The sequence below is a fragment of the Chrysochloris asiatica genome, unplaced genomic scaffold (assembly GCF_000296735.1).
Source record: "Chrysochloris asiatica unplaced genomic scaffold, ChrAsi1.0 scaffold00100, whole genome shotgun sequence".
Lineage (NCBI taxonomy): Eukaryota > Metazoa > Chordata > Mammalia > Afrosoricida > Chrysochloridae > Chrysochloris > Chrysochloris asiatica.
The window spans coordinates 8,401,875-8,429,342 of record NW_006408618.1 but is presented as its reverse complement, the minus strand read 5'-3'; the positions used below and the strand labels follow the sequence as shown (position 1 = coordinate 8,429,342).

The window sequence follows — 27,468 nt, the reverse complement described above, 5'->3', positions numbered from 1 at the left end:
AGTGTGTGTGATTGTGTGCAAGTACGTGTGGTGAGTGTGTTGGATGTGTTTGTAGTGGCTGTTTCTTTCTCTCCTGCCTGCTTCAGTCCAAGCCTCAAGTTACCACTTGCTGGGTGCTGAAAGTCTCATGGGAGCACCCTGTTGGCACTAAGGAGAGGGCTTGGGTTAACTCTACAGCAGAGACTCACAGACCTCCTCCCTGCCCAGCATTGGAGTAGGCCCACACATTAGTTGCAGAGTTTGCCTGTCTCATACTCCACAGGGTTTGGCAGCTTGGAGTTGAAAGCCCTCAAGGAGGACTGGATCCTGCCCACCTCATTGTTAGCCAACTTTAACCGATGCCGGAGCAAGCAGGAGAAAAGGTCAAGTCGGACTTTGCCAGGTGGAGAAAGCTGGTTCACCCGATCCCTAAGCTCAACAAGCTGCAAGAGAGCAGAGTCCTGGGACCCTTGAGTGTATGGGTAGTCCAGCTGGAGAATTAAGTCCCGGATAGCATCTGGGTCAAAGGGAAGGCTGTATCCAAATACCTGCAGGGTGTTGATTTTCATGTAGCCCAGGTTCTTGGAGGGATCAGTCATCTCCAGAGGCTCGTAGTAGATTGTCTCATTGGAGCTGTTATCAAGGGACTTGATGCGGCTCCGTAGGTAAACATGGACCGTCTCAAAGAAGGTCTTCCACCTGTTTCCCAAGGTGATAGTCCAGTTTTGGCACTGGGCAGCTGCATCCATGTTAGTCCTTTCCCAGTCTGGGAAATTGCCCTCATTCACAGGCATGAACCAGCTCTCAGAGTGGCTGCCCCCAAAGGGGTTGACGTAGATTGCCATGACAGGCTCCAGGGTGCTGTTCTTGGTGAGGCAGATCTGCAGAGATAACGCCAGCATCACATGCACCAGCCCAGGCTTGTATTTGTTGCTCTTCAGAGTGAGCAGCATGCGCTTCCTCCAGGAAGGGTCAAACCAACTTCCCAGGCGCATGTCATTGCTGATGAAGATGGAGTGCACCTCAATGCGGCTATCCCGTTTCTGCAGCAAGTACTTAAGCTCCAAGTCCTGTAAATCTGTTTCCAGCCCCAGGAAGTTCTCCAAGGACTCGGCCACCTCTGGCCGGCACAGCCCCTGGGCCAGTACGTAGCCAGGGTTGCAACTCCCACAGCGAGTGCTGTTGTCCGGAGCACAGTGAGCACATGCTGGCCCTTCGCCCAAGGCACATGGGATGGGGCCCTGGCAGGAAGATTGGTCATAGGGACAGGTGCAGCTGTGGCTCTGTTCCAAGAAGGTGCCAGGGAAAGTACTTTCTCCACAATAGAGGAGGGACTGGATCCGATTCCACCAATAGGATAAGGGCCTTGGAGAGGGAAGACAAAAATGAAGCGAGAGTCAAAGGAAGCTGTACTCTGCCATCTGCCCTGAGGGTAGCAGGACACTGACCAGTAGGCAGGATAAAACACACAAGTACATTAGTTCCTCCCTGAATGATGGAAACCCCACTGTTCCACTTTGGTCTGACAGAGTAAAGCCTGAAGCTCTGTATCTGATGTATTGGCACCATAAATACTTGACTTCAAACTTGCACGGAAGCAAGCAAGCTCATCAATTCCCCATACTGCTTTACTCCTTTATTCAAAAGCTGACAGAGGCTTGCCAACAGCCTTCTAAATAAGGTCTCCCAACAACTGGCTCTCTGAACTTTCCACTTCATGCCAACTTCATCCCTATTCCATGCTTTCTGTCTATTCATTCCCTCTGCTTCCATCACTCTTCCACTAAGATTATGCAGTTTCTATGTCTTAGTTTTTTTTCAATTTAGAGATCAGCTCTTACATAACCTCCTCAAAGTAGCCCTCCCTGACCTAAAAGAGACATCTGAGCCCCTTTCTATCACAGCACACTGTTTTTAGTTAATACACAGTAATGATCAGGATTGAAGTCCTGGTATGGCACTGTAGGATAAGCACTGGACTTTAAACCACAAGGTCAGCAGTTTCAACCCACCACCTATTCCTCAAAACCTATACAAGGTCACTGTGAGTCAGAACTGACTCAATGGCACTTAATAACAACTAACATTGGTGGTTGGTTGGTGGTTAAGTGTCATGGAATCAGTTCCAATTCATAGCGACCCTGTTTAAGGTTTCTGAGGCTATGAATTTTTGTGGGATCAGAAAGTCTCATTTTTCTCCTGAGGAGTGACTGGTAGATTCAAACTATTGACCTTGCGGTTAGCAGTGCAACTCATAATCCACTATGCTACCAGGGATCCTATTATTAGGATCTGAAATTATTGTGTTTATCTCTTGTTAATTTGTTCATAAACTGCTTCCCTGTAAACACCAGGACAGCAGGGATGCTGTATCATTCACCAACATAAATATTTATTGGGAAAAAAAATATATGAGGGGGCTTCAAAAAAGTAGAGAAATGGAAGAAAAAAGAAGTAGAAATTGCTTTGAACCTTATACAAAGGTTCCCTTGGTATAAGTGAACCTTTCTCCAACACTTTTACTGGCTTATCATTTCCTTCCTACTCTATGCCTTCTTTAAGTCCTGCCTCTGGCTAGTGGCTAGGCAGAACCCCTTGCCTGGACTGCTGCCCTACCTAGCACGCCCCAGGCCATTTCCTCCCTCTCTGAACATGCCTATCTTCTATCTTCTCCAAGGAGGCCTTTCTCTCTGGCTTTTGTCTAGCAGATCATGCTGCCAGATATAGTATTGGGTTTGGGGTTTGTGTGTGTGTGTGAGTATAGGTGTGATTTTAAACAATTCAGTGTTTATTTATTTATTTTACTGCAGTAAATTAATCTGTAACAAAATACTGAACTTTTGTTAAGGGTGATGAAAATTTTGGCAGTGTTTCAACGTGATCATTGAACAACACAATGAACATGATTAATGTCCTGAACTGTACAAGTGAAAACTGTTGAAATTGTGTTATGCCCTTTAAGTGGTTTCTACATATTTTTAATTTTCCAGCTTCTGTATTTTTGTATGTTTGTTAAATCTTCCCAATTAATGACTTCTGGTGTGGTGCTGTAGGATAAGCACTGGACTGCAAACACAAAAACAATGGTTCAAACACACCAGCTGCACCTCAAAACCCTACATAGGGCTGCTATGAGTTGACACTAACAACAAACAACTTAGTTAAGCCCTGGTTTGGCACTGTAGGATGAACACTGAACTGTCAACCTCAAGGTCAGTGGTTCAACCCTATTAGCCACTCTTTGAAAACCCTACACATAACTTAGTAATTTTGTTAAGTGCCGTTGAGTTGATTCTGACTCATAGCGAACCTGTACAGTGTTTTCAAGGAGCAGCTGATGGGTTTGAACTGCCTACCTTGTAGTTCTCAGTCCAGTACTTATCCTACAGTGCCATACCAGGAGTTCCAGCTTAATACGGGTGGTGATGTGCCATGGAATCGATTCCAACTCATAGCGACCCTGTGCAGGGTTTTCCGAGGCTACAAATCTTTACGAGAGCAGAAAGCCTCATCTTTCTCCCACGAACAGCTGTTAGTTTTGAACTGCTAACCTTGAGATTCGCAGCCTGATTCATAACCACTATGCTACCAGAGCTCCTTATCTTAATACTAGAGTATGCTATATAGATTTAAGAATAACTCCTCAAACAAATGGATGATTGGGTGAATGCCTGTGCCAACACAGTCCCACTTTATTGCCAAGGGCACTGGTCTCAGCTTTCATTGCACTTGTGACTCAAAACAGAGGAGTTAATTGAAACTAAAACAGCACAATATATTGCTCATCATATGCAATTAGTGTATGTACTTAAATCTACCCATTTCTTTCCTAGAAGATTTTAAATGAGAATTAGAATATGATTAGAATAATATTTGGATCTACTATAATTTTATAGAAAGTAAAATCAGTCTCTATTTCTCTATGTCTCTTTATAACTCAGACAGAACTCACAATTGAGAAGGACTCAGGAGTAGATCATTACAGCAGGTTTATAAAGGTCATGTGTGGATCACCACTCCCACCCACTCATTGGAGAGAAGTAAGTAGACAGAGGACCCTCCTGGCTTGAGCCGTTGTTTGAGAGGTGCTGGCCCTGGCTCTAATGTCGAGGGATGCTCACCTCTCCTTGGGCAAGCGGAAGCGAGGTTGTCGATGGCAGCGCTTACAGAGGTTGAAAAGTCGGCGAACAATTTGATGGGTTTTCTTGAACAGCAGTTTCAAGCTGGTCCCGAGCTGCTGGTAACGATGTTGAAGGTTGGAATCCATGGCCCAGAAATGGGAGATGGCTGTGGAGTTCAAGAACCGGTCTTCTGGCAGTCTTTTCAGCAAGGCCTGGAACTCCTCTGTGGGCATGAACACATCAGCTAAGCTGAGAAGTTATACAGAATGCTGGGAAGGGTGGATGGCAGGTACTTCCCATGTCCAGTTGGTCCTGCTGAGTCACTGCCCAAGAAAACATGCTTCCCACCCACACTCACAGGCCCTCCTCTCTTTTTAAACATTGAATTATATTTAAATATAATTCACATGCCATAATCTGTATATTCTTTCCAACTGTCCTGCCCTTAACATAATTCTTTTTTTTTTTTTAATGTTTTATTGCAAATTATGTGATAGTTTAAATGGGAGAACATTAGTTTTACATTCATCCTGTCATATATCGTTTCATTGCCATGGTTACAATCCCCTTCTTGCATCATCAACCAATGAAAGGGTATACCCTGCAAGCCTGGCCCCTGGTTGTTAGCACACAGCCCCTCTCCCTCTCTGGGTCTAAAGTCCCTAGTCACTCAATTTCTCCAAGTCATCATCCCTGCCTCCACCTCTGGTGTCACACTGCTTCTCTGGGTAGGGTCCCGCTCTCTGCTCTTCTTCCTTGATGGTCCCAGGGACCTCTGCTCCTAGACTGCAAAGTCAATCACTCCCCTCCTTTTGCTACAAAACGCCTACCTTTACATTTCCAACTCTCACAATCCGTCCTGATAGCAGTTATTCACTATTGTATCACAAGAGATCTATCCACATCTCCTTTCATCAGCCCCGCCCAGACAGATTGGATACTACTCAGTGGAGATTCTACCTTCCTCCGTGCCCTCTGAATCTAGATTCCCTCTTGAAAGCTTGTAAGCCATTCACTTCTTGCCTTTGTAGTGTCCCTCCCCCCCCTTTTTAGGTAGCCAATGTCCAAATTGCCCATCCCTGTCTACTCTGTCTATGAAGGGGGTGGAAATGATCCTCGCTGTAAAGATTTGTTTTGAGCTACTGCATCCATGGGATGCAGTACAAGTTCATCAAATTGTATCAGATTACTCTTTTTTTCCTCTTCTTTCTTCTTCTAGTTGAGCTCTGATCATCTAGTCACTGAAGCCAGGTCAAGTGGGTATTATCTGCAAGTGTGGGTGTTCTCATGCATATGCCCTCTCTTCTTATCAGCTGGACACTTCACTCTCCACTCTAGTCCTCTGTTTCTATGTCACTGACTCTGGGCCCAAGAGTCCCCAGGTCTTGCTACACTGTTGGCCGACCAGGTCTCTAACCTGGTTTAAAAGAGTCTATTGAATGTTGTAGTGCTTAGCTCGCAGTTTCATTGCTGTTTTTCCCTCACTTCCCTTTATCGGTGACCAATGTGGTCACCAATCACAGCATGTATTCCCATTGAGTCTTAGTCTTGGAAGGGGATTTGCCCTGAGGGGACCTGACTGATTGCCTCGATGTCTCCTGGGTGAACAACTTGCTTGTTCTTGTAATAGTCAGTCAGACTGCCTATATTGTTTTGTATTTTTCCTGTCGGTTTTTCTTTCAAGAAATAGCTTCTGTTCTTCTAGCCGCTCCAGGCTGGTTTGCTTGTCCTTTCAAGTGGAAATTTCCCACGTCAGAAGATTCTGGATGCGGTTCAGGATTCCATCTATGGTCTTATGTAATGCAGAGGCTCCACAGGAAGCCTCCTTCACTGGGCACTTTGTAGCACCATTTTAGGTATTCCAATCAGTTATAGGCAGAAGATGGACTTACAAGTTTTCTATGGTGATATTTCTGGCTATTCCTTTCTCTCCCCCTCAAGTGTCTATTTTATAATGGTATGCCAGGCAAACTAAGATTCAAAAGACAGCCAAGCATCTTAACATTATTCCTCCCCTTTACCCCATTCCAACCATGTCTCAATCCCTGTATCCCAGCGCCCTGTTGTTCCAAGGTTGTGTATACATCATTATTTATCTCTGTCCCACTTAGCCCATGCAAACCTGCCTAATTGTTTTCCTGTCCACTTTGTTCTTCCATTCCCCTCCCCCTTCTTGTTTATTCCCCCCTTCCTAGCACCCAAACTATCCTGTGTCTATTCCCTGCCTTGTGCTCCACCTTCTCCTCCCTCCCCTCACCCCACCCCCCACATCCTGGTAACCAGCAAAGGATCCCCCCACCCCCCTTAGTATGTGTTCTTTTTCTTAGTCTCTTACAGTAGTGGTCCTATGCAGTATTTCTCCTTTTGTGACTGACTAATTTCACTCAATATAATGTCATCAAGGTTCATCCATGTTATGTGGTGGCTTGCAGCTTCCTTGTTATTCTTCAACGTAGCATAATTGTTGTTGTTGTTAGGTGCCATTGAGTTGGTTCCAACCCATAGCAACACTGTATAGGGTTTCTGAGGAGCAGCTGGTGAGCCTGAACTGCCAACCTTTTAGTTCAAACAGCTTTTCAGTCGGGCACATTAACCCATGGCTCCACACCAGGACTCCAAGGCAGCATAATACACACAGAACAAAGAAAGCAGCAACACCACACACACAAAAAAACCATAATGGCAGCAATTAATCCATACCTAAGGTAGCATAATAGGTATGGATTAATTGCTGCCATGTCATGTGCTGCTTTCTTTGTTCTGTGTGTCTTCCTTCACTGAGTTAATGCTTTTTGTGTTCTTTCTTGTGAGTTTCCTCATAATTTTAATGCTTCCATGTTCTTCTAGGATTTTCATTTTCTTGGTTGGCAATTTGTTTCTTTCGGGGTTTTATATATGGCTCCCCATTGCCTTCTTGCTTGCATGACTTCTGCTGAGAGAGCTGAGCTTAATCTGACTTGCTTGCCTTTGTATGTAATGCTTCTCTTTTCCCTAGCTGCTATCAGGACTGTCTCCTTATCTTTGATTTTGGAGAGCTTGATTATGATATGTCTCGGTGATTTTCTTTTGGGATCTATCCTTCTTGGGGTTGGCTGAGCTTCTTGAATGTTTATCTTTTCACTTTTCAGGATGTTAGAGAAATTTTCTTCCAGCAGTTCTTCAACTATTTCCTCTGTGGACTTGTGGGATTCTTCTTGTTCTGGAATGCCGATAATTCTTAAGTTATTCCTCTTCATGCTGTCCAATATGAATCTTAGACCTTCTTCAGATTTTTTTATCCTTTTTCTGTTTGCTCTTCTATCTTGGTGGTATAGAGATTTGTCTTCCAGCTCACTGGTTCTGCCTTCCATCTCTTCTGTTCTACTCCTTTGCCCTTTCAATGTATTGTCTGTTTCTGATATTCTATTATTGGTCATTTGGATCTCTTTCTGTAGGTTTTGAATTGTTTCCAATGCTGTATCTATCTTATTTGATTGTTCCTGTGCACTTTCCTGACTGCTTCCTTATTTTTCTCAACTCCATTGTAAAGTGTTTTGAAACATTTTATAATCATTTTTCTGAATTCCTTTTCAGGCATTTCCAAGGCCTGCCCCCCTTCCAAAATGTTGTCTAGGTCTACCTCTAGGTCATTTGTCTCAGACATTTTATCTTGTTTGTGGACATGTGCTGATATGGTCATCTGCTTTTGCTTTTAGGACATGTTTAGTGTTTATCTGTGGCCTTAATACTTAATTGAGTATGTGTTTTGATATTTTTTATGCTTTCTGATTGCTTCCAGGGAGATGTGATCAGGATGTGGGCTTCCCTTTTCACTCTTGTTATTGCTTAACTCAGAGCAACTTTCACAGCTGTTGTCTGCCTCCCAGATATATGGCAGTTGGTATTGGTTCTTGCCTGGGTTTTGGTGTTTTATAGAGTGTGATTGTAGCTTGACTATATGGCAGCAGTTTCTGACTCTTCTTGTGTAATATAGGAGAGAAAGAGTCCCCCAAAGGTAGAAGGGGGTGCATAAAACAGCAAAACAGCAACAACAAAACGAAACAAAAAAACACACCAAAACAATAACACCACCAAAAAAGAAAACAAACTAGACTGGCTACTGTAGTCTATAATCACAGGAAAGGGAGTGTAGGGAGAGAAGGAAAAAATAATCTGTAGCCTAATATGAGTATGACTTTGATGTCCTCTTTCAGCTTCTTGCCTTCAAAGTTGCCTGAGAGATTTCAAGATGCCACTGTTGGTTGTTACACTGTACCTCAGGATTTAATTTAATTTTCGGCCTGTTTGTTTCTAAGCTCTCTTTCTCTCTCCACTCCCGTTGTTCTGTCCCTCATTCTGGCTTTTCCTCATTAAAACAACAACAACAAAAACACACACACACACAGTTCAGTGCTGGCTCTTGGGCTGAGAGTATCTGTGCACATGCGTGGCAGAAGAACCCACCAGTGGTGCGGGTTGGGGTGTCCACTCACTCAGGCACCCACCCTCTAATCACCAGTATGGTGGTGTGCAAACAGTGGGGGGCAATGAACAAATTCTAAAAAATAAAAAATCAGAACAAAGCAAAACCGACAAAGTGTATTGTCCACCTTTGCTACGAGGTTCCCATGGCATTTTTCTATGGTGTGTCTGCTCCCCCGCTTGGTCTTGCCATTTGTTCTCGCCCAAGTTGTCGGCTCCAAGGTCCACCATGCCCGGCAGATTTAAAAGTAGGTGATTTCTTACTTTTGCTGCAAGTTCCACTAGCTATAAGCCTTCCAACCTTTTAAAATATTCCTACCTATGTGGTTCCAAGTGTTGGAGCTCTGCCCTGAATCTGCTTTGACTGGTATTCTGTGGTATTGCTGATGGCGAACCTCACTGCACCTCCATCCTAGCCACCATCAAGCCCCGCCTGCCCCCTTAACGTACTTCTGAATTGTAGAAAACAGATTTCCATCACCATCTAAGGAGCTGGAGATTCTGCTGCTGGTTATGACCTTGGCACACATCTCTTTACGTTTCCTTGTAAGTCATGCACAGCACAGTCTCAGGCCAACATTCAATGATACCACAGCCCCATTATGGAAGTTATGAAGCCCTCTTGAAAGTTGACATACACACAGATGGACAAATATAGACATGGAGATATCAGTACCCATAGCAGAAATCTTCCTTAGAAATCTTGATCTGAAACCAGCCTCTCCCTTCTACAATCTTATTTCTGACTCTCTAAGATACCTTTCAGTTAGAAACTACCAGGCATTCAGCAGGAGAAAGACGAGGCTTTCTGCTCCCATAAAGATTTACAGCCTCAGAAACCCTACACAGGGTTGCTATGAATCAGAACTGACTCCACAGCACACTACCACCACCACCACTAAGATACCTTTCCTCCCTTTCCAGCTACAACACTTGGCTAGAACCTATTCTCTTCTGTAACAAATTCAGAAGTAATTTACTTCCCAGTTCTTAGCTCCTACTATAAGTCTGAGTTTTTATCAGTGCTCCCTGAACACAAGATTTCTCCTGAACTCATGCTCTGTTCTCTGTTGTCTGTTTTGTTTTGGGGGGACTTGCAGCACTCAGTCTCTCCTGGTGAAAGTCTGCAGAGCTTCCTTTACTCATTAGCAGTAACTGATAGTGGTAAAAGTCTGAAGTCATTTCCCATGTGGTAAGTAAAGCCGTATTAGGAGCACTGGTGGTGCAGTGGATTAAGTCTTGGCAACTAACCACAAAGCAGTTGTTCAAACCTACTGCCACTAGGTGGAAGAGAAATGAGGCAGTCTGCTCCCCTAAAGAGTCACAATCTCTGAAACCCTAAGGAGTAGGTCTACTTTGTCCTGTAGGGCTGTTATGAGTCAGAATCAACTTGACAATAGTTGTTTTGGGTTTTGATTTAAGAGTTACTGGAAATCCTTGTTGTTTTAGATGTCATCAAGTTGGTTTTAACTCACAGTGTCCCCATGCAAAACAGAATGAAACACTGCCTCATCCTGTGCCACCCTCACAATTGTTATGTTTGAGTTCATTGTTGCTACCACTGTGTCAATCCATCATGTTGGGGATCTTCCTCTTTTCACTGACCCTCTACTTTACCAAGCATAATGTCCTTCTCTTAGGGCTGATCCTTTCTGATAACATGTCCAAAGCATGAGTGATGGATGAAGTGTTACCAACCTCACTTCTAAGGAGTATTCTGGCTGTGTTTTTTCCCAAGACAGATTTGTTTGTTCTTTTGGTAGCCCATGGTACTTTCAATATTCTTCACCAGCACCATAATTCAAAGCATATATTCTTCTATGGCCTTCCTCCTTTCAAATGCATATGAAGTGATTGAAAATACCATGATTGTGTTAGGCACACCTTAGTCCTCAAATTGGTATCTTTTTTTCTTCAACACTTTAAAGAGATCTTTTGTAGCAGATCTCTCTAATTCAGTCTTTTGATATCTTGACTGCTGCTTCCTTGAGTGTTGATTGTGGATCCAAGCAAAATGAAGTGTTTAACAACTTCAATCTTGTCTACATTTTTCATGATGTTATTTAATGGTCTAGTTGTGAGGATTTTTGCTTTCGTAACATTAAGCTTCAATCCATACTGACAGTTGTATGGATTGATCCTCATCAGTATTTCAAATCCTCTTCATTTCCAGCAAGCAAGGTTGTATCATTTGCATATCACAGATTGTTAATGACTCTTCCTCCAATCCTGATGCCACATTCTTCTTATATAATACAGCTTCTTGGATTATTTGCTCAGCATACAGATTGAATAAGTATGGTGAAAGGATACAACCTTAGTGCACACCTTTCCTGATTTTAAACAATTCAGTGTTCCCTTGTTCTGTTCCAACAATTGCCTCATGAATTATAATTAAGTGAAATACTCATTCTTTGCAACATTATCCATAGTATAAAATGACCCATACAGTTAGATGCATTTTCATAACCAATAAAGTACAAGTAAACATTTTTCTGGTATTCTCTGTGGATGACAACATAGATCTAATATCAGCAATTATATCCCTGGTTCCATATTGTCTGGACCTGGCTTGAATTTCTGGCAGTTCCCTGTCAATATGTTACTGCAACCGTTTTTGAAGTATCTTTAGCAAAATTTACCTGCATGTGACATTAGTGACATAGTTTGATGATTTCTGCAATTGGTTGGGTCATCTTTCTTCGAAATGGGCACAAATATGAACCTCTCTTCCCATGAATCTAGAGTCCTCAGCTGTTCCCTCTCCCCATGTCCCCATCTCTGCCTCCATCTCTGGTATCGCTGCTTCTCTGGATAAGGTCCTGCATTCTGCTTGTTCTCTTCTCCCTCAATGATACTAGGGTCCTTTGTTTCTGGGCTGTAAGATTAACTATTCCCCAATTTTTGTTACAAAACTTCTACCTTTACAATTGTGACAGTCGCAATTAGTCATGATAATAATTACTCACTAATGAATCATAAGAATCTTATCCCCATCTCTTTTCACCAGACCCATGTAGGCAAGATGGAAATTATTCAGTGGGGACTCTTTTTCCCCCACACACAATTAAACTAAACTCTCCTTTGAAATCTTGTAAGCCAGTCACTTCATGCCTTTATCACCCCCTCATTCATTTTAGGTAGCCAATGTCTAAGTTGCCCATCCCTATCTACCCTGTGTACAGAGGGAATAGCATTGATACTTGATGTGAAGACTCCTTCCCTCTCTGTTGATATTTAGAGTTACTACCTCCATGAGTATAGGTTAGGTTCATCAAATTGTAGCAATTCACCCTCATTTCCTTTATCATAATTTTTTTTTTTAAAGCCCCCCTAGTTGAGTTCTGATCATCAAGCCATTGTTGTTGTTGTTGTTGTTAAGTGCCGTGGAGTCGGTTCCGACTCATAGTGACCCTGTACAGGGTTTCCTAGGCTGCAAATCTTTACGGGAGCAGAAAGCCTCATCTTTCTCCCGCGGAACAGCTGGTAGTTTCGAACTGCTGACCTTGTGGTTCGCAGCCCGATTTGTAACCACTACGCTACTATCTGCAACTTTGGGTGTTCTTTCCTGTCTTTTTAATGTCCTTTTGCTCTCTTCATTGATGATATTCTTGTTGTCATCCCACAAGTCTTATAATTTTCATTCATTGGTATCTAATGCATCAAATCTGTTCTTGAGATGGTCTCTAAATACAGATGAGATGCCATTCCATCATAGTAAACCATATGATTGTCAGATTCAAAATGGCCAATACTAGTCCATTTGAATTCACTAATGTCTAGGATCTTTGTGCATTCCATTTCATTTATGATGACCTCCAATTTTCTTAGATTCATACTTTGTACATTCCATATTCAGAGTTTTAATGGCTGTTTGCAACTGTTGTTTCTCATTTTGAGTTGTGGCCCTCTCCTTAGGTGGAGAGGGAGTCCTTCGTTATGGCAAATGGCTCCTTAACTGAAAGGGTACAGTTCTAATTCACTCAGAGGCACCTCAGAAGAAAGGCCTGGAGATCTGCTTTTGACATAGCTTATCAGACATAACTCACAGCCAAAGCAGCTGGACTTGTGAAACCAACTGTCTTAGTTACTAAATGCCTTGTCTAAAACTGGATATGGAGACACCAGAGGTCTCAGCACATTGTGATTTCCAAATACCTAGTTCTCCATTCCCCCAGAAGATTGGAGAAGATTGGCACTCAGCACTAATATGTGCATAATAATAACAATAATAATAATAATTATTATTATTATTATGAAACACTTGAACATGCTGAAGAGCAGAGAGAATAAAAGGAAGAACTCCCATGTGCCTACCATGTTACTTTTGCCTTTCTTTCATACTGGCTTTAGCTTGTTTTTGCTTTTGTTTGATTTTTAAGAAACAAGGCAAGCCACATATACTTGAAGGTCCTACATGTTCTTTCACCCCTACCCAGAGGTAACTACTCTCATTGATTTTTTTATTTATCATTATCGCATATATTGTTTCCTAGGAATATATTTATCCAGAGAAGATATAAAGTATTGGTTAGCATGTTTTTAACCATCATATAAGTAATATTATACAGAGCATAATCATTTTCATCTTGCTTATTTTTTACCAAACATTATAGTTTTGAGATTTAGCCATATAACTATCATTCATTTACTATTACCATGTATGAATATACCATGCAGATTGCTTTATACTTTGATTTCACCTACATTATCCCATATGATCCTTCCATTCACCTATAATTATCACTCTCCCTCTTTCATAGATGAGGAAACCAATACATTGATAAAGTACAAGACCAATCCAAGGCCAGGAAGTTGATCAGTAGCAGTGCAAAATTGCAAATCTCCATCATCTAAATCCAGGTTTCAAAGCAAATTAATACTCATTATAACAAAAACAAACAACTACTAGCATAGACTGGGTGTCTCTTGGAACCATTCTGTGTACTTTCTTAATCCATCAAATATTTAGATGTGCCAGGCACTAGAGTTTAGGTACGGTAGAATTAGTGGCAAACTAGGTAGAAAAGTCCTTTGCCCCAAGTATATTTACTTAGCTTATAAAGTCCTTAAAACTTACCTGTTAGGTAGGTATTAGGTTCTTTTACATAAGAATTTAAAAGAAAAGTAAGACATGGAGTGGTGATACTTGAGGTTATAGAGATAGTAAGTGGCAGAGCCAGGCTGAGGCTGAGTTGCCTATCCTGCACCCTGTAACCACCTCACATGGACAGGGAGGGATACCGAACCTGCTGGTTACTCACCTGACTCCTCAAACTGCCGGCTGTGAGTGGCCCAGGAGTCCTGGATCTGCAGTAAGCTGTCCTCCATGGCCTGGATGTCAGTGTCAGGACAGTTACACTCAGGGAAGGTGGGGCCACATTTGCACCAGCAGTCATTCTCCTTGCAAATGAGCTCACCCTCGGAGCTGCACGTAATGTAACTGAGGGCTGCAGCCACAAAGCGTTCACGCAGGTACTCGGGCAGCAGCACCTGCAGGCCTGGGGAAAGGATGTGTCAGGAAATCATTGGGCAGATCCAGTGGGGCCTCAGTTTCCCATACCTAGAGCTGCAGAAGCTGCAGCTGGGGTTCTGCTGACTTGTGCATCCTGGGCACAGGAACAGTCACCCCAGGGCACAATCCTGCTGAGCTAGTTGGGAGAGAGGGTTAGTGCTGCCCCAATGACAGATGGGGGAGGATCTGGAAATGCAGATGAGGAACATCAAAGCCCAAGGCTTAGCCGAACCCCTCACATCAGCCAAATTGAGAGCGTGCATATCATAAGAACAGGCTTATTGGCTACACATCAGCATTTCTAGGATGGAAAAGGCAAGATGTTTCAGATAAAAGCAAAGCATACAGTCCTCATGGGGAAGAAACCAAGGGTTTATGAGCTTTTTGCTCAGCCTCCAATAGCCATTCTATTTCTACCTCAACTGGAATTAGCAGTGGCCACCCTAGGAGTCCTGGTGTGGCACTGTGGGTTAATGCACCAGACTGCAAAGCCATTTGAACTGCAAGGTCAGCGGTTCAAGCTCACCAGCTGCTCCTCAGAAACCGTATACAGGGTCATTATGGGTTGGAATCGACTTGACGACATTTAACAACAACACCCTTAGAAGGTACTGGGTGCTGTTCATCCCGAGCTTCCCACCCAGCCCTATAGACTGAGGAGGGTGGGCTAGTTAGAAGAGAGAGGCATTTTGAGCCAAGCATGCCAAGTACTTTATGATGGCAAGTTATACTCATAGTTGTACTGAGACTCTTGTAGATGAAGAAACTAAATTTCAAAGACTATAATGATCCTGCCTAAGGTCACAGAGCTGGTAAAGTCTGCTCAACACTAGACACTGTCCTTTTCCCATCAGGTCATACTTTATAACTAGGACTGGTTGCCCCATCTCAATATGGTTCCTCTCTTAAGGAGATTGGGAATTAGGTTGTGATAGGCACCCCATGATCAATCAGACCTGTCTTGATATGAATGCTTCTCAGCTCTATTTTTCCAATTAACTTCCTGTGATTTTGGATGTAATCCACTAAATTACTCCAAGCTTCAGCTTTCACACCCATCTGTGGTGGATATCAGTTTACCCCTGTGCTGGCAACATAGGAGCACAACATATTCCTTATTGGCTTCAAGACATACATAATGCAACTGTTGGAAACTTACCAAGGGATGAACTAAGGATGCAGCGTGGCCTGTGTTCAAGGTCAGACTTACAGGAGGATCTCCAATAGGGCTTTCCTAGTTATGAGACATTGTGGCAGGAGAGCAAGGGATATAAGAACTTCCGGGTATGGTGTGCTCCCTTCTTTTCAAATGTCTGCCAGCTCTTTATTTTCATACTTTTGCCCTTGTCCTTGGCATGGAATCAGAGAGCCCAAAATGTGTATCCCAGTCTTGGCAGACCTCAAAATATGTTTTTTAATTGCCAGCAGCAGTGGGTGTTTGTTGTGCTTGTTTGAGGTCTACCTCTCATTCTGAAGCTGCTCCCAAATTTCCCTGCCTTAACATTATGCCCACAGTGGTGATTGGGCAGTACTTGTTACACACCCTGTCCACATGCTTGCTTTCGTCTCAGCCCTCTCCAAGTCCTTCCCCTTTACCTCCCTCATTACCTCCCTCCTCCTCGCCATAATATTATCTACTGCTATAAAATAAGTGCCCCGAGCAAAGTCTGTGTGAGTGATGGACTATAAAATTAAATGGCATAAACTATTCCAAATGAACCACCAGACATTTTGAACTTCACTCATCGCTAATTTCCAGACGCAAGCCCAACACATTCAGGGATATAGGAGAACAGGAGTGCTAATCATATACGCCTTGATTTCTGAGGCACTAGTGGGATGCATGGAGTTCTGGTGTGGTGCTGTAAATTAATGCACTGGACTGTAAAGTCTATTTGAACCACTTTCCAGCCACTCCTTGGAAACTCTGTACAGGGTTGCTACAGGTTGGCTCGATGGCATTTAACAACATCGACAGTGGTTTGCATCTAACAGATTGCCTGGGATTTGTGCTCCTGTGTGAAGTGATTTTATAATGCTAGAACAAAAATATCTTCAGCAGAATCCAATTCAGTTAGGCTTTAAATAAAATGGACTTTTCCCACTGCCGAAGAGCTCTCTGTGAATCAGTTTGCATATCCCTGGCCTTGGGATGCCAGAGGGGAATAGAAGATAGGAGCTGAGTACCATCCTTTATCTCTAGACTGCAGATCTGGTATAATTCCCTTTCCTTTTTGTTGCCCATTTTGCTTGTTCTGCCTCTAGTCAAGGTTCCCATTCCTTGAAAACTCTTCTCCTGATCTCCTATGGAAGATTACAGACTAACTATACAAAAGAGAGAGACCAGGGTATGGGTATATTAGTCAATACTCCCATAGGCTACATAACCTTAGTTGATCTAGAGATGGTAACCATATAACCACTTTGCAAAGGCATATTATTCTCCAATGTGCTGTTAAGGGAAAGCAAAGGGTTCTTCAGACAACAAAGGAGATCATCAAGGTCAAAACCTATATGAATAAATACTATGTTGTTAAGTGATGTCAAGTGGTTCCAACTCATAGCGACCCTGTATAGAGTTTCTGAGGAACAGCTGGTGGGTTGGAACCATTGACCTTGAGGTTAACAGTCCAATGCTTAGCCTACAGTACCACACCAGGGCTTCATAAGGATAAATATGCTATTCCTTATAAGATAGTGCCAGAAGATTTTGGAGGGAATCTGAGGCAGAATGTCATATCATATTTGGATATCAAGTAGGTGAACAAGGGTCATTATCTGAAGTTTTCTCAAAAGAATAATGAAAAGTTGTCACAGTTCCCAGAAGGCATGGAAGTTCTTGTTTTAAAGAAAGGTTTGACCACATGGGGTAAGCAGGACTTTTTCCTGCCCTTCAAGTAAACCCAGTTTTTACCAACTGTGAAAGGTATGACAGACATCAAGCTGCTGCTTACCTAGTAACTGTACTTTGTTCTCTGGACTCTGCACCAGGACAGAGCTGACTGAGTCCAGATTGTCATAGTTGCTGCAGCCCAGGGGACCTGTCCTTGTCTCTGTGACCTACAGAAAAAAGGGGAAGAACATGAGTCTAGACAAGTGGACTTCCTGTGCCCTGCCCTTGATAAGTCCAAGGAATGCCATGTACCTTTCCCTGCCCCTACCGAAAAAGCACTTGGTCACTTTCCTTCCATGATCTCAGACAGGGAGTGTCTATGGCATGTAACTGGCAGTAGCAGCTGTCAACAAGTAGCTGCCTTTCAGAAGGGGGCTAAGCAGAAGTTGTGACTTGGAAGAGAAAACTAAATGAATGCAGCCAAAGGAAGTCGTAGAAGGAGTGAGACCTTTAAGTTGGAGTCAACCCTTCCCTTCCCCCAATGCCTAGCTGCATCCACTTGATGTGGAGCTCATGGACTTTCAGAATCCTGAAGGCTAAAAGCACTAGAGGAAAATGAGTTCTGAGCGTTATTATTGGTATTAAACATTTAAGTCCCACCTCGGCACAGAGACGTCCTTATAGAAAATCAGCCATGAGCTCACTGCATATTTTAATAAGTATATTAAATATACATAAACTCTTATAACCATGTAATATTCCAAAACACCATTGAGTCATTTAAAAATATTATAAAGTTGGCCCTTCCGTTTTTCCTTGATGTTTAAAGTATAAGATGAAAAATGGGAAGCTTTAAATGCACTGAAATAATTACGTAACAAGAATGATGGGAACTAGAGGCCTTTTTTTTATCAAGATCGCTGAAGACTTTGCCAACAATCAATCAACCAATCAAGGAGTATTTATTGAGCAGACACTGTTCAATTACATGTAATTCATCAAGCATTCATTTGGTGCCTTTCTCACAGGGCTTCAAACCAGTTCATTCCAGGTCAAAGCCCATGCTGAGCATTTGCATTTCCATCCCATATAGACTGAATCCGAGTCTACATTTTGACAAAATCCCTAGATGATTCTTATGTATGATCTAGATAAATCACCTGGGGATCTTGTTTAAAAATGTAGATTTGGATTTAATATATCTGAGATGCAAAAGCAAATTCTCAGTCAGAGGGTCAAACCCGAGTGAACTGGCTCAAAGCTCTGCGTTTTTAGAGTTCCTCAAAGAAGTCTGCTGTAATACTTCTGACCCTTTCTCTGAATGCCAGGTGCCACTGCTTAGCAGAGGGCATTCTGACTCCTTTCATTATAGTCCACATATTACGGGCTCTCCAGGGGCAGGCCCATATCTGTGTTGCTCAGCATGTTATTGGCATACCTAGGTAACTGAGTAATGAATGAGAGAATGCTTGCATACTCTTATGTTCCCAGCTTTGGAGAAGGGGCACAACGATGATTAAATTATATACTGCTACCTCAAGGAAGTTACAACCTGTTCAGGAGGTAGGTCGATTCACAGCTGACAAACACACATTTGATTTGAGGCAGCAGAAGTGTGTTGTGATAAACTCTGAGGACAGCACAGCTTTAAACAAAGGAAGAACCAGGAGAGAAGAAGCAGAGGACATATCATCTGAGTTGGACCTTAAGGATAAGTAGCAAAAGGATGGTGGTGTGCCGTGGAGTCGGTTCTGACTCATAGTGACCCTGTACAGGGTTTCCAAGGCTGTAAATCTTTACGGGAGCAAAAAGCCTCATCTTTCTCCTGCAGAACAGCTGGGAGTTTCAAACTGCTGATGTTCAGGTTTGCAGTCTGATTTGTAACCATTACGCTACCAGAGCTCCTGGGAAAAGGATAGGTAGAGAGAAAAAGGAAGGTACTCAAAGAAGAAGGGGCAGGATAACCCACAACAGGCAAGCTAGAAAGTGCACACTGTACAAGAACAAGTCAAAAAGGGCTACTAGGGTTCCGGCTCATACATGCATGGTTTGATTTTAAACAAAGCATGTTTAAAATGTTTTTGTGACCAGTGGATGGCTACAGATGAGTTCCCTCAGTAATCTACTTGTCTTAGTCTCATTAGGGTATGTACCTTCCAAAAAAAAAAAAAAAGGTACAATCAAAACAGTGACCTCCAAAGGGATCTGCTGGCTCAGTTAAATTCAAGGCAGAAAGGTAGCTCAGACAGTCATGGTGACTACTTTTTGGGACCCTAAAGGAGTAATCTAGGAGTCCTGGTGTGGCACTATGGGTTAATGCACCAGACTGCAAAGTCGTTTGAACTGTAAGGTCGGTGGTTCACCAGCTATTCTTAGGAAACCCTATACAGGGTTGATATGGGTTGGAATTGACTCAACAGCACTTAACAACAACGGGGAAATCTGGAGACCTGGTGTGGTGCTGTGGGTTAATGCGCCACACTGCAAAGCCATTTGAACTGAAAGGTTGGTGGTTCAAGCTCACCAGCTGCTCCTCGGAAACCATATACAGGGTCGCTATGGGTCGGAACCGACTTGATGGCACTTAACAACAACAACAAAGGGGTAATCTTGATAGATTTTCTCAAAGGACACAGTACGATCATAGAGACTTATGAAGTTGTTTTCAGAATATTAAAAACTGCATTGGTTGAAAAAAGGTTAGGAAAGTTGTGCCAAGGAATTTTTTTTCCATTACAACAATGTACCTGCTCATTCTTTGAAGGTACCATGGGCTGTTCTATAAGAATTTCACTGGGAAAGTGTATCGTCTACCCTAGACTCCTAATCCTGCCTCCTCAGTTGTCTATTTGTTCCCAAAATGCAAAGAACATTGAAAAGGAACACGATTTAAGTCCCTTAAGGATGCCCAAACTGCCTTTTTGACATGGTATAAATCAAAGAGCACAGAATTCTTCAGGGAAGAGTTAGATCAAGACACTGCTTTCTGAAGTGTATATGAGGGAGCCTCAAAAATATTTTAGGAAAATTGGATTCAAAGATAATGAATTTTTATCTTTTGATATTTTTGTTTAATAAAGGTTTCTATTGTTTTATAGTAATAATTTTTTACTTACATATGAATCTAGCAGCCTGGTGGTTACCATGGTGAAAACTGAAGTGTAAGTGACCAGCTCAAAGAAATTTTAATATACTTAAAAACACCTTCTTGTTGTTAAGTGCTGTCAAGTCAGTTCCAACTCACAGTGACCCTGAATAGGGTTTCTGAGAAATGACTGGTGAGTTTGAACCGCCAACCTGTGGTTCAAACTGACCTTGCAGTCCACTGTATCCTACCGCACCACACCAGTACCTACCATATTAAAAAATACACATGGAATAGAGTAATTAAGTGAGAGATGTTTTGATAAAAGTTTAGTGGCCAGAGAAATAAGAGAGATTCTTACAGCTTTGAGCAGTTTGAGAAGACTTCATGGAGAAGGTGAGTTGTAATTTGGTCTGAAGGATAAGTAGTGATGGAAGGAGACAGGGAAGTAATTCCAAACCAATGTCAATGGGTGTCAATAGACCCAGCCTGAATGAAGAATAGGTCCAAAGGTGCAACAACAGCAGTAACAACTTCTCTACAGTTCAACAAGTTCTTCCCCCAAATCGTCCCATTTAACCTTCCCAGTAACTCTCTGAGACAAATGTCATTACAATTACTCTCCAGAGCAAGAAACTATAAAGTCCAGAGAGTTACAGGGACCACATAGAGCACTGTAATAATAGTGGAAACAGAAGCAGGGTTTTAACTTTGGAATCCTCCGATTCCAGTTGAATACCCTGTCTGTCTCCTGAGAGGGTAAGCCAAAGGACTGCAGAAATTAAGTGATTTTAAATCTGTTTAGATGCCATCACTCTTAAAAACAAGTACTCAAAACAGACAATATATTTTAATCATCTGTCCTGTTCTTAGAATGCTATCATGGGACAAAAGACGTTGTACTGAATTGAAGACAGCATTATTATCCTTAGATTACAGATAAGAAACAAAGACCCAGTTCGATTAAATAACTTTTTCAAGGTCATACAGCCAGTAACTTACAGGGCTGCCATTAATTCAACTCTTTTCCTTTCCCTCGCCTTGCCCTCCAACCTCCTTTTATCCCTCTCTTCCCTTTCTTCCTTTCTTCTTCCCTCTTTTTATTTCTTTCTTATTCATTCACTCACTTTTTCATTGAGTAAATATTCAAGGATCTTCAGAAACTCACAGATGAATAAAGCATAGCCCCTGCTAGTAAGGAGGTACAGGCAAATGGAAGTGTTTCTTAAAAGCCCAATGTTCTGTCACACATAGGCCTACCTCCGGCCACAGGCGGGCAACAGATTCTAAATAATGGCTCTATGGATTGAGTGGATGGTTGGCTCACTTGTTAAGGTGAAGTCTTCTTTATGGTATTGAAATCCCTAGAAAAACAAGCCATGGCAAAAGACTTGTTGTGAAATGCCGTCAAGTTGGTTCTGACTCATAGCGACGCTGTATATGGTTTCTGAGGAACAGCTGATGAGCTTGGACTGCTGACCTTGTGGTTCAAACTGACCATCACATTAACCCAAAGTGCCACACCAGTCCTGCTATTCTGGGAAAGTCTGCCCATCTTGGAGTGAAGTGGGCTGAGAGCAAAAGCAGAATCAGGTATTTGGGAGCTTTGCTTGTCCTTGCCTCCACGTAAGTTGGTCACCATGTTACTACTGAGTTCTGCACTGTTTTTTCCATGTACCCACCCAAACTTGGTCACTCCCTAGCACCAGGTCTAGGTCCTGACAGGGAGGGAGCTAACAAGCCTTATATAGAAGTAGGACATCTCCCAAGGAGTAGGAGATATCACAGAACAGCCTCAATAGGAGCTTTCCTTTCCTCTCTTTTGTTTCCACCCCACCCCTACTTATCACTAGTCCATCTGCCCACCATCATGGGCAACACATTGGGACTGGTTTTTCCCAAAGATCAGCTCCAATAGAGGACAATCAATTGGTAAGTCATTGAAAAGGTGTAAATAGATTCGCTTTTCTAAGATAGCATAAGGATGAGAATGAGGAAGAGGCACAGACCAGGCATCCCGTGATCTTTTCCTGTTAAGGGAGATTTGACTTTCCAGTATGGAGGAAAGGCCACTCACTCATGTTTCACTGGGTCCAAAGCCATAACTTTCAATGCTGTTCTGCTCTGAGATTATCCCTGTCCTACCTAGAAAACTAAAAAGTGGGGAAGGAAGAGAGATGCTGGAGAAGGTCCCTGTGCAGATGGTGCTCGTGTACTGACCTGAGTCAGCAGGATAATCCGAGATCCCCAAGGGACGAAAACCCCAAAATCTCTGGAGGGTTGGTCAAGAGAGCTCCATACCTTTCTCTGTAGTAGAGGCAGAACCCTCCAGCACATTAGTTCACTCTGGCACGCACACACGTTCAAAGAGCACCTCAGATAAGCTTTCAGAAAGGGAAAATAATTGTGTGCTAATTGGTCTGTTGACAGAGCCCATCTTGCCTTCAGAAAGCACTGATGGATCTCAGGTTCATTATCACATCCAATTTTCCATAAATACTAGACCTGCAGACCTCCATTCGGGAGAACCTGCTCTCCTCCCCCCTGCCTTCCACTCCCCCCAACTGTTCTTTTCCTACCTGAAGGGACACCTGCAAAGCTTAAAGCCCAGGAAAATGGGCTTTTAATTGTGAGGGATAGGGCTGGGCAGGGAGAGCACAGCTGATGGAGTGGATGCTAAAAAAGCTGTAAATTGGGCCCCAGGCTGCCTCAGTGAAGAATTCGGACAAGTTATTTTTAAGGATGCTTTGTGAGAAGCTTTGCCTTTTGTTGTTATGGGACTCACTTGAGCTTTGGTGTGGGCTACCTTCCGTTAACTCACAAGCATCTCAAAACCCTCCACTGTCACCCCATCCTTACTCAACCTTTGATTAAATCGACAGTGAGCTACAACTTTCCTTCTTCTAGGGCCCTGACCCTTTCTAGGGAATTGTGAAAATTAATCATATGGCCCTTTACAGTTTGCAAAGTGTTTTCTGGTGGACTATGTCATATGAGGAAAGGGGCAGTAGTAGTTCATGGGTAAAATTTTCCCCTACTGTGCAGGAGGCCCTGATGTGAATCCTGGCCAATGTACCTCAAACACATCCACCACCCATGTGTCTAGAGGTGGGGTTAACTTCTATTTTGCTATGATGCTGAATAGATGTCAGCAGAGCTTCCAGACTAAGACTGGCTAGCAAGAAAGGTCTGGCTATCTACTTCTAAAAGCCAAATGAAAAACCCTAGGGATCGCCACAGTCCGATCACACTGGGTATGAGATTATCAAGAGTAGGGGGCAGACTTGGCAACTAACAACAATATCATATGGTCTCTTCCCAATCCTGTGATAGAGTTAAGTTTGATGTTCACAATCTTTAACAATAATCAGAGCAGGAGTATAGTGACTAATCTGAACATGTCAGCCATAGTTCCAAAGCAGGGATCTTGGGGCTTCTGAGATGCAATAGCCCTTTGATTACTATCAAAGAGAACTCTGGAGGTTCCAGGTGAGGGGTAAAGGTGATTAGGATAACACTCAGAAGATTAGGGAAGATGTATTACAAGCAGTTATGGAAGTTTTTAAATATTTTAATAACTGTTCTCCCTAGAGAATAAGGAAGGCCCATTCAATGGATGATTCAAATGGTTGGTAACTCCATATTATAGATGAAAGAAATGGATTTCAATAACGTCTCAAGGTCACAGAATTTAAACAAAACCAAATCTGTGGCTATTAAATTAATTTCAACTCTTAGCAACCCTATATGACAGAGGAGAACTGCCCCATATGTTTTCCTAAACTGAAATCTTTATGGGAGCAGATCACCAGGTCTTTCCCTCTGCAGAGCAGCTGGTGGGTTCAAACTACTGACCTTGCTGCTTAACTACTGTGCCACCAGGGCTCCTTGTCATAGAACTAGTGAGCATGAAAACTAAGACCCATGCCAAGTCTTCTCACTTGAGTAAGCTTGTTTCCTACTAAACCATGCAGCATGCCTTCACTTCTCAAACATTTGCTTGAGCAGTTCCCTTCATGCCAGACACTGTGAAGACACTAGGACTACAGTGGTTCTGCAGAATCCCAACGACTCCAAGATATATTGGTATTGTCTGGGAGGGGACAGATAGGCATGTAAACAGCTTTAATATAATATGACAAATCCTGTCATTGAGGTGCTGATCAGGGTGGGTGGTGCAACAGAGGGGATGAAAAGTGGGGCCTTAGAAGTTGCTAAGAAACGGTTAAAAAAATAATAATAATAAGTGTGTACTTGCTCAGAGAAACTAGAAACAGGGAGATATGCACAAGGATATTTGCTTCTCTGAAGCAGAGGCAAGTGAGCAGAAATCCCTTTATTGTGCTGGAAACCAGCTCAGCTATTGCTAAGGAATGTTTAGTGGAGGGAAGGAGGTAACAGGTATTGAAGCACCAACAAAAGAGTATTAGTTAGCAAGGATGTGCTGCAGGGTGCACCCTGCTTATTGGCCCTTGCTGTATGGCTCTTTAAATACTAAGTGCTTTAAAGCAAAGAGATGGTCTCCCAGGGAACATCTTTACTACCAGGTCAAAATGGGAAGGTGAGCCTCACCAAGTGAGCAGAGCTGTGAGATGGCATGCAATCACTTGACTCTTGAGTGTGGCAGTGAGTCCTTGGGCAGGTCACATCAGGTCTCTGGACCTCAGTCAATGATAAGGAGATGGAGGGAGGACCAGGGTAGTGCAAGTGGGTGAGTACGTTGAGCAATCCTTATTTTCTAAGGGATCTCTTAATGGGAAGAACCCTTTGTGCTTCTAGACAGAGAAAACTCCAGGTTCACTGGTCCTGAAGCTCAATAGTCATCTCACATTAAATGTGTGATTGGAAGACTTCTAGAAGATGGAGAGTAGCTGTAGTTCTGGAAAGTGTACCCACAGGCACTATAATAGACATGGTTTAGGGTGTCTAGCCCTCACTGTACAACCCATAAACTTTCTGAAAGAGTGGGTCAAATCAATCATGGTTAAAACTCTGCAACCCTCATTCTTTGTATTGTACCAATAATGGACTCTGAAACAGATTTTTGCTTTCTCAAGGAGATTTGTGATTATAATAATTGTTGTTAATTGCTGTCCAGTTGGTTCCAACTCACAGAGACCCAGTATAGGGTTTCCAAGGAGCGGCTAGTGAATTTGAAACTAGCTAGTGAGCACTGACCTTATGGTTTAAATCTACCTTGTGGTCCAGTGCTTTATCCCACAGCACCATCAAATTCAAGGGTAATTTGGACACTTACAAATCTGAATTAGCAAATCGTTATCAAACATCTATTATGTGCCAGGACCTGAGAATACAGTGACCAAGGATCAGAGTTCTGCAGAGGTAGTACTTGCTAAGCAGTGAAATGGAGAGAGAATGTCCCATCAGGGATAGACTCAGCTCCATGGCAAGACAAAGCTGCATGCAAGTTGAAGTTACTCAGGTACAGAAGAGTCTGAAATAAAGGGAAGAAGTAACTGTGATGTGAGAAGCAGGGAAATGAAGCAGGTGCAGGTGAAAATGCAGAGACATGTGTTCTAATAAGACAAAGAGGGATTAATGTGAAAGCATTACTTTTCTTTCCTAAGCCACATGTGTCTGAATTGGATTTAGTATCTTCTCCTTGGAGAACTATGGGGTTCTACATCAGACTTCTTTTAATAAACCATCTTAATACTCAAAATACCTTGAGCAGATTTCTAGTTTTTACAATTAAACATATTTATATACACTTTAAGGAGTTTAGGTGTGGTACTATAGGATAAGCACAGTAACGCAAGGTAAGTTTGAATCCTAAGGTCAGTGGTTCAAAATCATCAGTGTCTCCTCAGATTTTTTTCCTTCTAAACTAGAGTGTGGGACTATGGGTTAATGTGCTGGACTGCAAGATTGGATTGAGCCACAAGGTCAACAGTTCAAGCACACCAGCTGTTCCTCTGAAACACTATACAGGATTGCTATGAGTCAGAACCAACTTACTAGCATTTAACAACAATGACAATGTATACACTTTCAAGGAGCCTTGGTAGCATAATGGTTACTAAGCACAAGGTAGTATAGTTCAAATCTACCAGCTTATGTGCAGGAGGAAGAAGAGGCTTTCTGCTCTGGAAAGGTTTAAAGCCGTGGAAACCTTTTAGGGTCACTATGAGTCAGAACCGATTCCATGGCACACAAACACCACTACCACCACCATATACACTGTCTCATACACTGAGTAGAGAAAGCCTAATATATGTGGGAAACACTACGTTCAGTGATTTTATTTATTCCTTCCTTCAACATACGCTTACTCATGACACATAAATGGCAAGCTCTGTACTGGCTAGTGGGAATTCAAAGGCAACAAGACATAGCCCCTCCCACAATGACTTGACAATTTCATCTGGGGATTACGTAAACTAGAAATTATAGTTGAAAATGGTAAATTCTATAAAAGAGGCATAAACTTGAAACACTGAAAGGAACATTGATATACCTGGAGAACCAAGAAAGACTTTACAAAAGAGGTACTTTTCGAATTGATCAAAAAAGCGTGAGCAAGAGCCTCTCAGAGGAATAGAGGAGCATTGTGAAAAAAAGCAAACAGCAGGTGTGAGGGAAGAGAAAGATGAGAGTATGGCATATTTGAGTGAAGACATGTGGTTCAGGATGACTGAACTACAAGATATGGATGGAGTGTGGAGGGTAGAGATGGGACGGGGGATGGATGGGAGAGGAACATTGTGATGGTATTAGAAAGACAGCTGGGATATATCTTCAATGCCTTGTGGTTATGCTGGTGCGGGGGGTGTGGGGTGCTGTGCAGTTGGTTCTGACTCATAGCGACCTGTACAGGGTTTCCAAGGCTATAAATCTTTATGGGAGCAGAAAGCCTCATCTTTCTCCCCTGGAACAGCTGGTAGTTTCTAACTGCTGACCTTGAGGTTAGCAACCCGACGTGTAACCACCATGCTACCAGAGCTCCTTTTGGCTATGTTAAGAGGAAGAATAATGATTACTTTTCAAGCTCGAATTGTGTAATCTTGTTTTTTTGTTGTTTTTAATCCTTATCACAATCCTTCAAATAGAATTGTCCAACCACTTTAGGAGGAGCAAATTGAGGTTCAGAGAAGTTTGGAAAGTCACACTATGAACACTTGTAGAGCTCAAACTATATTTATTCCATTGTGTCACACTGCTGCCATGGCACAGTGGTTTGGGCTCTGTCCCATGTACTGTTGAGAGCCAGTGAAGGGACATTAAGCTGGGGGATGATATGATGCCATGATGTGTAGCATCACAGAAGCAATCAGGGAGAAGAGTTTAGGATGGAGACAAGAAGACTGATCACAAGACACCAAAAATCAGGTGAGAGTTAATGAGGTCCAAAATTAGGTGTTTAAAGAGAAGGCCCAAGGTAAATTGAACATATGTGCAAGGGAGTGCTTATAGTGGTGGACCAAGGAATAGAAATCAAACAAGAAGGGAAGGA

At 42.6% G+C, this 27,468-nt stretch overlaps 1 protein-coding gene across 1 annotated transcript in view; it reads right to left on the bottom strand.

The window, feature by feature from the left end:
* Positions 1-227: 227 nt before the first annotated feature.
* The window catches only part of BRINP2 (bone morphogenetic protein/retinoic acid inducible neural-specific 2), a 75,744-nt gene continuing 48,503 nt past the window's right edge, over positions 228-27,468 (bottom strand). The window contains exons 4-7 of the mRNA XM_006867076.1: positions 17,031-17,136; positions 13,826-14,062; positions 4,101-4,323; positions 228-1,344 (exon numbers count right to left, since the gene is read on the bottom strand). Of these exons, the coding sequence (XP_006867138.1) occupies positions 228-1,344; positions 4,101-4,323; positions 13,826-14,062; positions 17,031-17,136 (1,683 nt within the window). The remainder of the gene's footprint in view (positions 1,345-4,100; positions 4,324-13,825; positions 14,063-17,030; positions 17,137-27,468) is intronic.